This window comes from Pangasianodon hypophthalmus, chromosome 16 (genome assembly GCF_027358585.1).
Source record: "Pangasianodon hypophthalmus isolate fPanHyp1 chromosome 16, fPanHyp1.pri, whole genome shotgun sequence".
NCBI lineage: Eukaryota > Metazoa > Chordata > Actinopteri > Siluriformes > Pangasiidae > Pangasianodon > Pangasianodon hypophthalmus.
In genome coordinates, this window is record NC_069725.1 from 1,980,447 (window position 1) to 1,998,748 (window position 18,302).

General features: G+C 36.6%; 1 protein-coding gene across 1 annotated transcript in view; it reads right to left on the reverse strand.

The window, feature by feature from the left end:
* Positions 1-18,302, reverse strand: part of plcg1 (phospholipase C, gamma 1) — a 66,632-nt gene that overhangs the window by 29,263 nt on the left and 19,067 nt on the right. The window contains exons 3-11 of the mRNA XM_053240471.1: positions 15,822-15,974; positions 15,368-15,461; positions 14,688-14,735; positions 10,978-11,062; positions 10,123-10,206; positions 7,270-7,292; positions 7,113-7,182; positions 5,491-5,592; positions 2,829-2,947 (exon numbers count right to left, since the gene is read on the reverse strand). Of these exons, the coding sequence (XP_053096446.1) occupies positions 2,829-2,947; positions 5,491-5,592; positions 7,113-7,182; positions 7,270-7,292; positions 10,123-10,206; positions 10,978-11,062; positions 14,688-14,735; positions 15,368-15,461; positions 15,822-15,974 (778 nt within the window). The remainder of the gene's footprint in view (positions 1-2,828; positions 2,948-5,490; positions 5,593-7,112; positions 7,183-7,269; positions 7,293-10,122; positions 10,207-10,977; positions 11,063-14,687; positions 14,736-15,367; positions 15,462-15,821; positions 15,975-18,302) is intronic.

Consider the following 18,302-nt stretch of genomic DNA (forward strand, 5'->3'; position numbering starts at 1 on the left):
TATCTGATCCACTGTTTATTGTCCTCCCGTGTATCAGATCGTTTCCTTTTCTAAATAAAACCCTTTAAATTCGAGATTTTTAAGTTTCTGTGTTAAAGTGTTTAAGAATACGAAAAGAGGGAACTAAATGAAAAAGCAGAGGGACGCAGGATAAACCGGGGAAAGATTCAAAACCTACAGAAGATTCTGAAAGGAAGATGCGAGGAGCAGAAGGTCGTCATGGCGATGAGACCAACGCACACTAGGCTTGTGTGATATAACGATATTATCGTCCTTACGTGATATCACATTGCCACGATGTCCAGAGACGTTACTTATCGTTCATTATAGGAGCTCTGCAATTTAACATCAGTCACAAAAATTCACCAAAAGTGCAGTCTTTCTTCCCAATAAAATGGGAGATGAGCCAAGTGACACGTGAACCCTGAATGATCTGGACAGATATTTTGAACGCAATATTAACAATATTAACAGAAGCTTCCTGGAAGCTCCGCCCCCTACCCCTCTTCTCATGCGCTCTCGCTTTCTGTCACGGTAAATGGAGAATGTTTTGAGTTCATTAATGGGAAATAAAATCTATCCGTGTATCTTCGACTTAGCTCACATTAAACAAGTATTTATTTAACATCAGCTTACTATAATCATTAGGAATGTCACCAAAACATTTCTGAAAAATGGTCAAAAAGGCTCAAAAATGGCCGGAAAAGGGGGAAAAAAAAGGATGATTTTGATGGAGAAAAATTAAACAGGTCTACAGTTTTTAAAAAGAATGTTAATGGTGATGATTAGAAAGTGATTAAATACGCTGTTTTTTCGATCAACAGTCAATCAGCAGACAAACTCTCAGCCATGTGAACAGTTATCTAATCAAGACCATCTTTAATATGTTTTTTTTTTAAACTGTTTACTGCTCATTACTGCAGAATCAATTACAAATCCACCATGCAGCTGAGTTTTCAGGAGTTCTGCACAGCTGATAATGTTATGCCTCCTGTACTCTCCTTCCACCTGAAATGGTGATGTTCATTTTCCTGTCTTTTTTTTGTTTATCAGGATATTTTAAAAAGGAAAACTGCGATGAGGGGAAAATCCATATCGTCTGACGCCTGATGCACGTGACTCGAAAGTCTAAGCAAGTAGATCTCGAGACAGAACTAAAAGAAGAGTTTAACATTTTTAAAGACGAATTCAAACATGAGAAGATATCAACCTGCAGCTCACGAGTGACTAAGCCATACAGACATAAAACACTCCCAGAACTGGAAACGTTGAGTACACAAGCTAAATCTGCCCTTCGGCAAACATTACAGGAACAGCGGAAATAAGATCATCGAGGATCATCGAGTCAGCAGGTCTGAGGCGACTTCACTACATCGTCATGGTAGTCTACACGAGCAGAAGACGCTGGTCAAGTGAAAACCTGTAAAATGATTTCCATCGTAGTTGTGAAGTAAAACCACTGTGTGACCAGGCCGCGTGTACTTCAGCAGAAATGACACCTCAGGCAGCTCAGCTCTCACCTTCATCCCACAAATCACCCAGAGCTCATTTCTTCACTGCAAACTCAACCATATTCTCTAACACCTCATCTTTCACTCTCTGTTTCTGTACCGTTTCTCAGGTGCACGGAAACAAGAACGTGTTTTAGATTCACCGTCATCGTCAGGACTTAACACGTTCCTTCGTTTGGTTGTTATTTCAAACCAACCTTCAGGATTTTTTTTGTTGTTTATCAAAGAGGAAAAACCTGCCTAATCAATAGTTTCATTACTGCTCATTAGTGGAGTGAAAGAGTGGAGTTACTGTGTTTTATTCCTCTTAAACAACAGCAATTATCTGCCAATAATTATCATTTATAATTATTAAAGAATGAATCATTGTACTTTGTATCCATTTACAGTTACATTTACGTTTGTCGAATGTTCCTGAAACAAGTTAGCAGCTCTAAACAATCGTTCCCTCACCATCTGCTCTTTTTTTTTCCTCTCTTGAAGTCACTAAGACAAAAAAAAAAAAAAAAAAAAAAAAAAGAAAAAGAAAAACACAGCTTTTTTACGTTACTGAGAAACTCTTCTGTCCTAAACCTGACTGACTGTTACAAAGTGCTGACACTGGAGACTCCTTCCATAAATGAACACATACATAAAAATTTCTCCTTTCAGAAAACGTCACCATACCAACCATTACACACGTGTTTTAATCCGTTTGCATGAAGCGTCTGCTGTACACGTCCCTGTGAACGAGCTGTTGCTATAGAAACGATAACGTATCAGAACGAGCGCGTTAATATAAACCTGCGCTACTGTCAGAGCTGCTGTTCAGGAAAATTAAATCAACACCTTCTGACCAATCAGAATCCAGAATTACAGAAAAGCTTTTTAGAGACCGTTCATATTGCTACGCCTTTTAGAAAATATTTTACTCCATGTAGCGAGCAAAAACACTGAACAGGAAGCCATCTGGGATTTTACGCAGCTCAAGGGTAACAAATCTAAAGATCAAGCGACAGGAAAACTCTACTGGGGCTAAATATATTTTAAAACATTAAATCTGGTGATTTTTGCTCCTAAATATATTTTAAATATATTTTAAAACATTAAAAACTGTGATTTTTGCTCCTAAAGCCAGCAGAAGAAGTTTATTAGAATAAAAGAAACTATGACTGAAGTTGACTGTGGTAGAGAAGACGCTCTAACAAGAAAGACTGTGACCACTGTGATTGACCAATCAGTGATCTGCATTTTTATAGCTCCGCCCCCATGCTCCCAGGACGCAAATTCTGCACTTACTCAGAAGTGAAAATACTCACAGAAAGTGGGAATGCTTACGTGTTATGGGAGGAAGAAATCCAGTAGTGCGACAGAGGATTGTTCATGTCCTCGGGACGCACGTGGGCCAGTGTGGAATCCCAGATGGAGTTCTCCTTGGAGAACAGGTAAGTGAGGAACTGAGAGAGAACGAGAAGACAGAGAGAGAGGACATGAAAACACGACAAAAAGAAATACTGAAAGGTTTTATTTCAAACTGGCGCAAAAGAGTGTGACAAAGATAAGAAGTGCACTGTGGACACTTCAGACTGGACTAAAACACAATACAGTATTTTATTCCTTAAAACTGATTTATTTATCTGCTTGTTTGTTTTACACAAATTTACTTACTTATTTACTTCATTATTTTTCTCTCTCATTATTTTCCTTTTTCTACTTAATTATTCACATTTATTTACTTACCTACTTATTTAAATATTAATATATTTACTTATTCTTGACTTATTTACATATTTTATTTTTATTTACTTGTTTACTTGCTTGCTTACTTTACATACCTATTATTCATATAATTTACTTCCTTTTTTTTTTTTTTACATATTTACTTATCTACCTTATCTACTTACATGTTTACTTATTAATATATTCATATATTTACTTACTCATTAATATTTTTACTTACTTATTTGCTTGATTATTATTTATATAACTTATGTAATTGTTTACATATTTACTTATTTACATATTAACATATTTACTTCTTGAATTATTCACCTACCTACTTATTTACTTAATTACTTGTTTACTTATTTATATAAATGACTTACTTCCTTTCTTATTTGCTTGCTCACTTGATTTATTGCCTCCATTTTAAACTTAATATTTATCCGTAAATGAAGCTCTAATTCTGTAAAACTACTTTTCAGGTGGAGGAAATTGTGGTTTTGTGAACATGACCAGTGGAGCTGTGCGGCTCTGATGGCGTACTGATGGATCCCACGAATGTCCTGGAACTACTTTCTTTTACTGTATTAAATAAAGTGTTGGAAGTTGATAAAACTCCATGAAAACAGCTTTGGGACGAATTAGACAGAATATTGTAGAATATCGTAAGTATTTTCTCGGACGCTGTGCTCGGGCTCTGATTCACAGGATTTAAAACTGAAATACTGACAATGAGCTTAAAAGTCAGAATGTCAGCTTTCATGTGAGGATAATTACGCATACATTTAATAAATCCCAAGCACCGTAACGAGTCTCAGCACTGACATCGGCTAGCTTTAGCATCAAACCTTATTTACATTTTAGCAGAGACACTAAGATTACCTTAGCTTAGCCTCCTAGCATGCTAGTCCGATTCAGACTGAAAGGGTTTGTGGAGGAAACATCAAAAGGCTGAGTGTACGACTGAAACGCTTGTGGTCCATCTTCAAAGCTTCCACACTGTTTACTACTACAGAGAGCTTTTAATACGTCTCTGAGATATTTAATACGCTTGCACTGCATCTATGATTGTAAATATAAAACGCTTGCATGATAGAACAATAATTAGAATTATTAAAAAGGTAAATATGCATTGTGCGTAGTAATGAAATGAAGCTCAGAATTGAGGTCAGCATTAGAGAACGAGAGAACCACAAAACCTCAGAGAAGAACATGGTGTGTGTCAGAAAGGTGCTGCAGAAAGAGCAAACTCCGAGCTGACCTAAATCAAACTCTCAGCAAAAGTATTCAAATCAAAACTCCGGATAAATTAACTGTAACTTATTAGACCTGGAAGAGACACATAATTTTTAAGTGATAAATATTTTATACTGTCAGCTACAGAATTATCATCAAACCTGGGTATTTGATTTTCTTAGAGTATTTTCTTAGTTCAATTAAATCATCATTTCAGTGTGAAAGTAAGCTAACTAACCACAATGGACCACTTTCTTTCCCAAGGGTGCCAATAATTCTGGAGCTGGCTACATATCATGTGTTCAAACAAGTGTGTTCATTAGGAGTGATCATAATGAAACAATAATGACGTCATGTGCTGCATATATCAAGATATCAAGCACAAGAATCTGTTTTTATTTAATATTTTTATGACACAAACGTTCAATTAATTAATTAACTGAACATTTGCCTTAAAAAACAACTTAAAAATACATAAATAAATTACATGATTTACTTCAGAAAAGCATAAATAAGCAAATAAAGACAGAACAGATAGATAGATAGATAGATAGATAGATAGAGCATGTTACCTGTTAAAAATATAAACTAATACATTAAATAAATAAATAAATAAATAAGGCATCAAGCACAAGAATCCGGTCCCTAAATTAAATCATAATTTCAGTACTTAACTTAGCAAAAACATTTCCAGTAGAGTTTTGCTAAAATCAACCAAAACTAAAGTCTGTGTCCACGTTTTAGCCCAAAGTTACTTTTTTTTTTTTTTTTGGCTTAAAATTCATTGGAAGGAAACCTGTCTGGTGAGCCTCAGTAAAAAATATGATCAAGATTCACTCGTTTTCACAAAAATAAACCGCAAAATCACCGCAATGTCGAATCACAACACTCAGATCTGCAATATTTAAAAATCATCACATTACATTAAATCGGCAAAGAAATGTCAAAACAGGATTCAAATGAGGTGTTTCTTTGTACTAAATCTGAATGACCCGACGTATGAGTGTGTGTGTGTGTGTGTGTGTGTGCACGTGCATGTTACCTCATCCTGATAAAAGTAAGGCTGCTCAATCTCCCTCAGTGGATCCTTCAGGTAATGAAACATAAACTCCTGAACCTTGTTATTGTCTGTAGCCCAGAGCTCCTGAAAATACACACACACACACACACACATACATCATGAACCATATCAAACACTTCTACAGTGTTAAGATTAGAAGTGCGATATTAGACATTCACACTTCATGTTTTTCTCAAACACATGTTTTATGTGTAATCCTATTAAATGTGGCTGCAAGACGAGCAGAATGTGACCAATTTTAAAAAGTTCAGTCATAGGGTTAGCTTCAAAAAGTTAAAAAAAATTTAAAAAATAATAGAAAAAAAAACAAGTTTAACATTTCAGAGAAACAACGAGTTACGTCAAGCGCTAGTTTCATCTCCCGTCCACTCAAATCACACGTTTACGGACAAACAAAAAAACAAACATGGAGGACAAAGTGATGGTGGTGTTAGTTTTAATTTACGATATGTTGAGTTGACAATATTCCAACGTTGCGATGTAACTGAAAATAACAGCGCACGTGTGTTTGGGATGTAATGAACGTGTACGCGATGCAACGTCTCACTTTAACTGTAACTTCATACAGTCAAGTCACACAAGGAGCTCAAACTCTCTCCATTTTCTGCCTCCTAAATCAGAGAGCAAGTTAGCCAACATTAGCTAGGACTGGTTGTTATGGTTACAGCAATAACATCACGAAAGGCACTATGGCTAGCAATTTTACTTAAAAACAAAAACAATGGAAACACAACATGAGCTACAACAGTGTCGTTGTTGTTGTGGTAGTGTTTAACACTGTTTAAAAACAAACACAAATAAATTAATCAAAAATGTTTGTTTCTTTAAAATACCAGCAAATTTAGAGTGATATATTTTTTTTTATATTATAAATGACTTGGTCTAGACTAAACTCGCTGATTGGTCAGAAGGTGTTGATTAATTTTCTAGAGCAGCAGCTCTGACGGTAGCGCAGGTTTATATTAATGCGCTCGTTCTAATACTTCTATCGTTTCTATAGCAACAGTTCACTCACAGTGACTCATACAGCGAACGCTCCACCTGATGATAAACAGATTTTAAAAATGTATGTAACTGATGATATGGTGAAGTTTTCTGGGAGGAGAAATGTGTTTATTTAACATTTATGGAAGGAGTCTCCAGTGTCAGCGTTTTGTAAGAGTCAGAGGAAAAGCTGTAACTAAGTTTTCTGACATCTTCACGACAAAGGAATTTTTTTTAACTTGAAGAGAGAGGAAAAAAAAGAGAGGCTGGTGAGGGAACGATTATTTATAGCTGCTATGACCTAAGTGCGAACAGGAACTAACTTGTTTTACGGATGTTTCATAACATTAAATGTAACTATAAACATTAAATCTAAAGTACGCCGTGTCAAGCTTTAATAATGACACAAACTGGTGTGGTATTAAAGGTTTCAATTTTCTCACAGTTTCTAGACGAACGCTTTAGACTGATTTGCATCTACAAGCCACATTTTTCAGTCTGTGAAACACAATGTAACATTTTCAGATTGACCCAATAGATAACGGTAATCTTGAGAAAACCACTGTTAATCAGAGCAAACCAGAGAAACATCGTCTCACCTTCTGACACTCGATTAGAAAGTGCTGGAAATCCTCCAGTGTGATCCTCTGCTCGGGTCTCTCGATAAAGCTGCAAACAACACCGGAACAAGTCACGAAAAAATGAGAGATTACAACAGAGAGCGATTAAAAAGAGGGGTAAAAAGAGAGAGAGTACCTTTGAAGGAAGGGAATATCCATCTGCAAGGGAGCGACAGAGAGAGAGAGAGAGAGAGAGAGAGAGAGAGAGAGAGAAAGAGAGAAAGTCAGGATTAAGCTAACAACAGGATTAACAAGCTAACTAGTAATACTGAATTAAACACAGCACTAGGGATGCACTGATACGGATATTGGTGTTGAGTATAATGCGATGTTGTGCTCATTTACTTGTAAAATAAATGCTCTGAAACCAAAATCTGATACTACGTGACATAATCCTAATGAATAAACAGCGATTTGGATGCTTTTTCCCGATTAATGATGGAAAGCTGAGTGGAAAGTGCGCTCTGTAAAAAATACCAAAAGGAAAATATCCTACAGTACAAGTCATGAAACACTGCAAACATTAAACTTAGCATGACGAGTTCATCTCTAGCAGCAAACACGGCTTAAGCGAGAAAAAACATGTCGAAGTTAGAGAAAATAACATTTAACATTCCAGTGTGCTGTTCTTGACAATCAGCCGCAATCGGTCATCTGCAACGAGGGATTCTGATGCGATGCAAACACAAAGCTGTACAGAAGCGCTCTTCTGATATACATCCCTACTCAACTAGCTACTAATCACGCTTTGTTTTTAAATCAACTCTGTAATGTTACACAAAATGGGTCTAGTAGTGCAAGTGCATAAACTCTTGCATTTAAACAGGAGAAGCATAAACACAACTAAATACAGCTGAGACTAGAAGTTCAGTGTTTCTCAGTTTTTCACAACTCCACACATTACACGTTACTATACATTTATTTTGGCGAGTTAATTACAGCACCTACTTTGTTCGCATCAGATTATTTCAGCTTTAATTCACTACATCAGAATTCCAGTTGGTCAAACACTCACATACACTAAGTTGACTGTCTCTTTAAACAGTCTGGAAGATTCCAGAAATTGACTTTTAGAAGCTTCTGGTTGGCCAACCGTCATAATTAGGAGTTAATTAGGATGATGCCTGTGGCTGTATTTAGAGACAGTCAATTTTGCCCTTGATAACATGGGAAAATCCAAGCAACTCAGCCAAGACCTCAGGGGAAAAAAGTATGGACCTCCACAAGTCCAGCTCCTCCCAAACAACTGAAGTTACCACAGACATCTTTACAAACAATTTTATGCAAATATAACAATCTTGGGAGCACACAGACACTGAATCGCTCAGGAAAGAGGCACAAATGAACTCCCAGGGATGAAGAAACTGAATCCCAAGACAACAGCAAAGGAAGTGGTGAAGGAGTTGGAGGCATCAGGTTCCAAAGTGTGTACATCCACCATTAACAGAGTCCTACATCACCATGGCCTGAGAAGCTGTCAAACAACAAAGCACCACCTACTCCAAGACCGGCGTAAAAAAGGCAGATTGACGTGTGCAGGTGATCAGCAGCCTGTTGGAGGAGTGTTCTCTGGTCAGATGAAACAAAAACTGAACTGAATAATGATCTGTGCAGTGTATTGGAGGAAAAAGGGTGAGGTTTGTAATCGGAAGTGTGAAGCATGGGGGTGGCAGCATCATGTTGTTGAGGTGTTTTGCTGGAAAAGGGACTGGTGCATTTCAGAAAATAGATGGCATCATGAGGAAGGAGGATTGATTATCTAGAAATGCTGAAGCATCACCTCAAGACATCAGATAGAAAGTTCAAACCTGGTCACAACTGAGACTTCCAGCAGGACAATGATCCTAAACAAACCTCCAAAGTTCTAACAAAATGGCTTAAAAACAACAAAGTGGAAGTGTTGGAGAGGCATCACAAAACCCTGAATCCGAATCCCAGAGCAAGTTTGTGGACTGAAGCGAAAAGAAGAGTCTGAGCGAGGAGGCCCACAAACCTGACTGAGTTACACCAGTTCTGTCAGGAGGAACGAGCAGAAGTTCCAGTGAGGTATCGTGAGAAGCTTGAGGAAGGCTACAACAAGAGTTTCATTAAAGTTCAAGCAATTAAAGGCAACAACACTAATTACTAACAAAGTGGATGAAAAGTCTGAGCCACTGAAAACCTGATACCGTAAATAAAAGCTGAAATAAACCCGTCTCTTAGCTGGTATGGAAATAAAGTAGATACCTGATTTGACTTTACACAGGAAATGTACAGTAACATGACACGTGTGGAGTTCTGAAAAACTGAGATTGAATATCTTTAGTAACATATTTTAATACTCAGTAAGTTGCTCGTTTCAGTATCAGTATCAGTACGCATACCGACAAGTAGCGGAAAAAAAAAAAAAAAATCAGGCTGCTATCAATGGATCCCTGCAGCGCTTAAACCCGAAATACACCGGACTGGATGATTAATGACAAACACGAGACATAAAACATGAGACGTTAAAAAGCTAGTGCACTCGTTAGGCGCCCTATATAGAGCAAGTGAATCTGATCAATGTGAGCAAATAATCATATAATACGCCTGACACACGGCAATGATTAAATCATGAAAGATAAACACACACACACACACACACACACACAGGGGGTGCTCATGGGATTGAATTGTTTAGTCACTGGACATAGAGGTCATCTCAGTGTGTGTGTGTGTTTTTCAGGACAGGCTAATGGCTTTCAGCAGAGGGATGTTGAGGCTTTTTAAGGGGCCCAGTATTGATTCAGTGGTCATTTGAGAACACACACACACACACACACACACACACACACATACACATACACACATACACACATACACATACACACACACACACACACACACAGGGTGATATGGTTCAGACAGAGATCAGCTGGAGAGGGTTTCAGTTATGGGGGTTGAACCTGATTATCTTACCATTACCCCTCCCTACCTCACACACACACACACACACACACACACCACTTACAGATTTCTGTGCGTCGAACATTAGGCTACGGTACAGCTGCGCAAACTGACTATACGAGACGTCGCCGCTCCTCAACTCGCCGTCCTGAAACACAACACAATCAATCAATGATAATAATAATAATAAGAAGAAGAAGAAGAAGAATAAGGCTACACAAAAATTGTGCAAATATACAAGTATTTAACCAGTTAATATTTATAAAGAAATTTCTTTAACATTGTACATTTTAAGTGTGTGCTCCTTCCCGTGAACACATTTCGGAATTTAATAAAGACGACTCTTATAAACACACTAAAATAAACTATAAACTAAAATAAACACACCTTATTTTAGCATTATGATTTAAATGATAAACGCGTATAGACCGAAATGTGAAAATCTAACAAATATAACTGAACTGTTTCTTGAACTGAGAAGTGCTTGGAACAATCTAGATCAGAAAAAGAGCTTTGTGTTTTCTCAGTAACGTGACAAGCTGTGGTTTTTTCTTATTATTAACCTCGAGAGAGAAAAAAAAAAAACAGAGGCTGGTGAGAGAACGACTGTTTATAGCTGCTATAACGCAAGTGAGAACAGGAACTAACTTGTAACTCAACAATAAATGTAACTATAAATGGATAAAAGTATGATGTGTCATGCTGTAATAAATAGAAATTTCAATTGTTGGCAAAACTGCTGTTGTGTAAGAGGAATAAAACACTTCAGGGTGTGCTGTTACTGGAAACTAATCAACTCCAAGGTGCTGACAGTGAATCCACATCATCATGCCACACCATCACTCGACATTACATTACCGTGTTTGTGTGTGTGTTTGTGTGTGTGTGTGTGCGTGCTTGTGCATTGTAGCGGTTTTACCGGAAGCTTCTCTCGTAGAAACTTCATGTTAGGGACTCGGTAGTTGACTTGGCTCAGCATGCTTTTCAGATCCTTACAGGAAATTCTAAAAATAAATAATAAAAAAGATATTAAATTAATTTCTTTACTCCACATGGGGAATACGTCACTACTAAACATTCTAAAAACTAAAATTTATAGACTGAACACACACACACACAGCTATACACACAGACATGGATGTTCAAATGATTACACAGACACTGCCAATAAAAAAAATATTCTTTCTTAAATTGAAAATAACATGGTATAAATACAGAATAAATATATAAAAATTAAAAAAAATACTGAAATATTCCAGTCTAAAAAAATAAAATTATAAACTTGACTATGGATATGATTACAGACACTACTTTTAAAAATATAAGTATATTTTTTATTTAAAACAGTAATTAAAAATTATAGCAAATAGACTATATAAAATCTTAAAAAAAACTGCTAATAAAAATTAAAAATCATAAAAAAAAAAAAACTGTAGACAAATATTGTAAATATACTATATAATACATATTTATATAAAAAGAACAGCTAAATACTCTAGTCTAAGAAAAGAAAATTATAAACTTGGCTATAGATATGTTTACACAGATCCTACTTATACTTTTTTAATTAAAAACTTTAGTCAAATTTTCTAAATAGACAATATTATCTAACAAAATACAAAACAAACGTGGCTATAGATTCGGACATACATGCTCACATGATTACAGAGACACTGGCAATTAAAAACCACATTTTCTTGATAGATAAATATTCTAAATATGCCATATTGCATATATTGATAGTTTACAAAAATACATTATAGACTTGCTTGTGATTTTGTTCATACTGCTGACAACAACACTTCTTACATATTTAGTTCTATAAAAAAAATACAATTTAAATTTTAAAACAGATAGTTATACACAATATAGTGGAATGCTTTTTCATTTAAAGTGCATTTAAATAAAAAATTCTACATTTCTGTCTTAAATTCAGATCATACATATTTAAAGCCAAAGCTAAATAAAATAATTTAAATAATTTTATATTTCTCTATTTGATTCCTGTCTTCTTACTACTTCGAGCTATTTGAAAGAAAGAAAAGGGAAAGAAAAAAAAAAAAAACCAGAGTTCATTCTGTTCAGTTGATTCTTACTATATCACAATACCACCACACACACACACACACACACACACACACACACACACACACACACAAAGAAACAAAGAGGCAGCGGACACCACATGTGTTTATTGATATTAAACCAGGAAGACCAAGACAAACTGAACCCCCTGAGGACCAGTCCTGCGACGCTCTTCCTTTCTTCCTGCCTTCCTTTCTTTCCTCTCCGGCTGTGTTGTTGTGCTGATGAGCGAGAGGAAGGTGCATGCTCGTTTCTCTAAGCCTTACTTCCTGTCGCAGGATGTGTAGCGGCTCGAGGCCTCCAGCTGAGAGTCTACGCTCTACCTCTTTCCCTCTGACAGGTCTGAGTGTGTGTGTGTGTGTGTGTGTGTGTGTGTGCAGACGAAACTGATAAGGCCTCAGCATCGAGTCAGCAAGTTTACCTCCTTGCAGTGTGACAGCTTGACAAAAAAAATAAATAAAAAAAACTGCTTTATGAAGACAGGAAACATAAAACATCTTCCGCACACACGCACGCCTGAAATCGGCCCGTTAATGACTTTATATCACGACCACAGAAAATACTCACTTCTGTTATTTTCATAAACATAGAAATAACAGTACTAAATCAGTGCTGCTACTGTACTGAAAAACTTGTTGAAAGGTAACCATGACAACAGTTATAATACACAGTATATTTATATCTCGGTAATCATTAACCTTCATCGTGTAAATATGTTCATGGTGGCACTAAAGCATTAATTATGCAGAAGCGAAATAATTTAGCCCAAGCTAACATCCTATATACGCAACCATGAGGAGAAATGAGCTGTATAATTGTAGCCCAAGTAAATAAAAAAAAAAACTACAAAGTTATACACTGATGTTAGAACGTTTCATTATTAGAGGTCAAAGGATCATATTACACACCACGCCACACCATGAGTGCCACAGTGCCACAAAAAGGAAAACTATAAGATTAGCTTTAAAAATTCCTACTAGATGTACAAAAGTTTCGTTAAGACTGACGTTATTCGTATTCGCGTGTAAACTGATAAACCCCAGTGACCCATATATTACCAAGCACATTTACATTTAGCTACACCCACAAAACTCCATAAAAGGAGAAAAAAAAATCTTCCAGTAATGCAGCTCAGCCACTGCCGCGCGTCAGCTACCACAAACACACACTACCACCTCCTCCTCTTCTTATAGAGCGCCATTACTTTTGTCCTGATTAAACAGCTAGGTTTATTTGTGTTCATTTATGGCTGTGTTTTGCAACAGCTTTCTTTAAAGTCATTAATATAAGATGACTGAAATAAATAAGTGATTTAATCGTGACAGTGAAACGTGTATAAAATATAAAATCGCAGTAACTCATCGACAATTCTACGATCCGAAGCCGATTAATCGAAGTTCATATTAGTGACTTTCCTTATACGGAAATTTACACAAACTCAGGAGCAAAAACTAGGGTAAAAAAAAGCAAAGTTTTTCCACAGTGGATTTTTATGAACAAAACAATGGCTGCGTAAAAACAACAATGGCTGCTCCTGTGAACAATTTACGAATAAATTTGTTGGTATCCAGATTGACAAATGAGACCCGATGTTTGAAAGGAAAGAGGCAAGAAAATTAAAGAATTTATATATTTTAAAAGCATTATTTTAAATTTTAGACTTTTTCCCCAGATATTTTGGCTAAATACACTTTTACTGTACTATAGTTGCTTGTTTTACTCATTATCATTCTGAAAACCATGATCATAATTAAAATATGAAAAAGCCGGCCAGACAACATCCTTCGATCTAATGCTAACTGTCTTCTTGTTTCCCTGAGGAAAATTTTCCTTCGGATGCTGAGAGTCACTAAGAAACGATCGTTCTCTCTGGATATAAATGCAGAACTACTGACTCAACGTTATTTTAATATGGAATTTAACGTGCTGAAGGAATATTTCCTCTGCTTTACTCAAGATAAGTTCTCATACAGTGTCTAGTGATGAGTGATACATGATGTTAGCCATGTGTAATTTAACCGCATACACACACACACACACACACACACATTACCAGCAGTTTCTTAATAATGCATCAAAACACATGGGGGTGAAATTTGTGCTTATGTTTCAAGAAACATAATCAAGACCCAGGAGATTGAACCATATGTCACTCAGAAGGGGATTAAATAAAAGTTATGAATTATGAATAAACTGAGACAGCACTTCAGAGATGAGAGAGAGAGAGTGTGTGTGTGTGTGTGTGTGTGTGTGTGTGTGTGTGTGTGTGTGTGTGTGTGTGTGTGCGCGCGTGTGTGTGTGATGTTACCGTGTAAGGCTCTTGGTGTGAGACGGAATGAAGAAAATGAGCAGGAGAGAAGAGATCGCCAGTTTAGCCATAAATATAGCCCAAACATCGTTTAATGGCTTTCCAGGCAATAAAGAAACGCCTGATTTATTCTGGTCGACTAAAACACGCTCAGATAAATAAATCTATAATATAATCCAAATATTCTTTAGCTCTAAAAGCACCGGACTTAATAATTCAGCAGCTGTAGAACTTACTTGTCTTCTTTGTTGCGATCGACAGCATAAAACTGCTTCCTTAACCACCTGAAGGAAAAAAGAAAGAAAATACGATTAGGAATTATATTGGCTTCCTTGCACAAAAAAGTCTTAAAAAAGAATTCTTAAATATAAGGTCAGCTATTAAATCATACCGTGGGCTATCAATTAAATTTATTTCTGCTTTGTTATTTTTTTTGTTCTCCTTCATTTTGTTTTGATTTTGAAACCAGGAAGTAAAACATTCCAGGATAAAAATCAGAGATTTCCACAATTACAGTCCCGGAATTAACATTAAAGGAAACGGTTTCAGTTGCTCCCTTTTAGCTCAAGTGCGGTTGTCTTTAGTTTTGCGCTGGTGCGTCGAGGCTAATGTAGCGAACAAGTAAATGAACCAGTTTAGTATCAAAGAAACATATCACACACTCGCCTCAAAAGTACTCGTGAATTTATATTTATTAAAAATAAATATAAATACACAAATTCACTTCTAACGTATAGCTCCGCCTTCAAAATTTAGGCCACGCCTCCTATACGTGTTGATGGTTCGTGTCAATTCAACACTAAAGAAGCAAACGTCAAACGTAAACGTCCTTATTTACTGACTAAGTCTTGGTAAAATCTCACTATTGGCTGAAATAACTCCTTTCAAAAGTCAAAGGTCAGTGGGTAGTACAGACCGTTCTATCTGTAGAGGCGTGGGGGAGCGCAGAGTGTCAGCCACCAGCCAGTTCAGACCCGTCACCCACATGGACATCTCCTCGTCTGACGTGGCTAAAACAAACACACACACACACACACACAAGTTAAGCACAGTGTCTATGTGCATGAGCATGTCTACAGTAACACATTCACTGCTAATTATTTGCTGTATGCCTGAAGCTGTGGTGTATGTGTGTGGACATGTTTTTATATCCCGGAGAGAACCAAACGTCCCCACAAGGACAGGAATATCCGACAGTTTTGATCTTGCAGGAAAATGGCTTGAGAAAAAAAGATTAGATTCAGGTGTAGAATAGGATTAATTAATTAGCAATATTAATAATTACGTCAATGGAAAGTCTTCACAAGGATAGTAAAACAAACGTGTGTGTGTGTGTGTGTGTGTGTGTGTGTTGTATTATGTGTGCCTACCTGCCAGACTGAGGGATTTGAGGCGGAACTCGGTGCCATAGAGAATGACGAAGCAGTGTGCCTGGTCAGGCCTGACGGCCGAGTCCTCCACATAACGCTCGAAATCCCGAGACTTCTGTCCCGTCCGGATCTCCTTAATCTCCCGAATATCAACTGTACAGGACAAGAAAAAAAAAAAAAAACACTGGTTAAACACCTAACATTAACTAGCTACAAGAACTTGTTATTTTTATTTATTTAAATCTCTATCCGCCTACTGAGTCTGAGAAATAAAACACTTAGAGATGTGCTGTTATAGGAAAATAATCAACAGTCATGATACCAAGAAACTCCTCTGCTCTGAAGATATCGGAAGACTTTACCTCTGACAGTTACAAAGTGTTGATGTTACATAAACATCTCCTTACATATATGAATGATTAAACGCAATATTTTTAAAAAATCTGTACATGTACCGCATCCATCACACAAGTCCCTTTCAATGAGCTGTTACTATAGAAACGCTAATGTATTAGAACAAGCGCATTAATATAAATCACCCACAACCCCGTGCACTATTGTCGTAAAAGAACATGGTCTGTTGTGTGTTATTCCACTTACACTGCAGCAATTTGCCAATGAATACAATGTTTAATTTATTAATGAATTACACTTCGCTTATTTTAAAGGTTTATAGTTTGAATTAATGTTGTGGAACATCTGAGAGACAAGTTAGTTCCTGTTCTCATTTACAGTGAAGCTGTGATAAACAGTCATTCTCTCTCTCTTTCTCTCTCTCTCTCTCTCTCTCTCTCTCTCTCTCTCTCTCTCTCTCTCAAGATTAGATCTCTCTGTCAATAAAAAAACACAGGCTGTCATTTTACCGAGAAACCAGAAAGCGTAAACTCATCTGTCCTGAAGACTTTCTGATGCTGGGAAACTTCACAAAGCACCACGAATGTTACAAAGCGCTTACAACCCGAGACTCCTTCTATAACATAAATGTATCCTAACAAAAACATCATCACATCAACGATTATACATTTTAATTGCTAAACAACACGTTTTTGTGAACCTGTTTATTGTTAGTCTAATTATGTGGCACGCCCACTATACAACTCCCTGTGTATGAGCTGTTACTATAGAAACAATAACGTATTCAAACATGCGCATTAATATAAACTTATCGTTCATGTCACAGCCGGAACGACTGTCCTAATGTCCTGCTGTCACACGAAAACAATCCACACTCTCTGACCAATCAGATTCAAGCATTCAGATGCTCTGTGATATAAAGAAAAGTAATCAACAGCAATCAGAAGAAACAGTTCAGAGGTTCTGTGGAGTAAACAATGAGACATGGCTAAAATGCTCGAGGGAAATAAAAATTAAGAATCAGTCAAAGCTTGTGTGAAGTTTGTTCCAGGAACGAAAACGTCATTCTCACATTGTGTTAAGAACACCAGGACATTCTGAACCGACACACACCAAATACACTCTCCGGTCCACTTCACTATGTTCCAGTGAAAGAACTGATAAGCCACATGAACCAGAATGAATAAGAAAGAACTTTTAAGAAACGTTAGCACACACACACACACACACACAGTGTACTGTTTTGTTATGCATTTCTAAAATATTCTAGATAAAAGTCAGTTGTCTAGAAGAAATTCTTAAGCCACCGCAAAGCTAGGCACTAATATAACACAGCTAATGCTAGTCAGATAGCTAACATAAGATTGTGAACACCTATGACTACTACAAAAAAGTTAGCTAGCTACCATGACCTAACCAGACAGGATTTCTTACAGAAAATATTAAGATATGTTCATAAAGTTCGGTTATAATACTAGCTAACAAACATTACGCTTATGATCTTCACGGATTAAAGGCTAATGATCTGGCTAACCTCAGCTTGCCTGACAGGATTTCTAAGCCACATTCCTAAACATCATTCTTCACTGTGAATATTAACTAACTGGCTAACATAATTTAAAATGTTCTTATTTTTCACTCCTAATACTAGCTACCCAGCTACCATGAGCTAACATCATTATTCTGCATTATTCTGTTAATGCTAGGTAGCTGGTTAGCATGATCAAACCTGATATTTCAGACAGGATTTTTTAGCCATAATTAAGTATTTACTTAGCCTTCGCTGGCAACGCTAGGCAGTATTTACTTAATATTTACTTAATGCTAGCCGGGATAACTGGAGAGGCATTCTTACAAGATTTTTAAAACGTCTTCATAATCATCACTAATAATGCTAGCTAGCTGGCTAACAGACATGAGCTAACTTGACAGGATTTTTAAGCCATATTTTTAGTAATGAAGTTCTTAATCTTCATTACTAACTCTAGCTAGGTGGTTAGCATAAGCTAAGATTACAGAATATTCATGGATATCATTACTCATCACTGCTAATGCTAGCTACTTGGCCTGACAGGATTTTTGTAGTATTCACAGATGTTCATTAACTCATTTGACAGGATTTCTGAC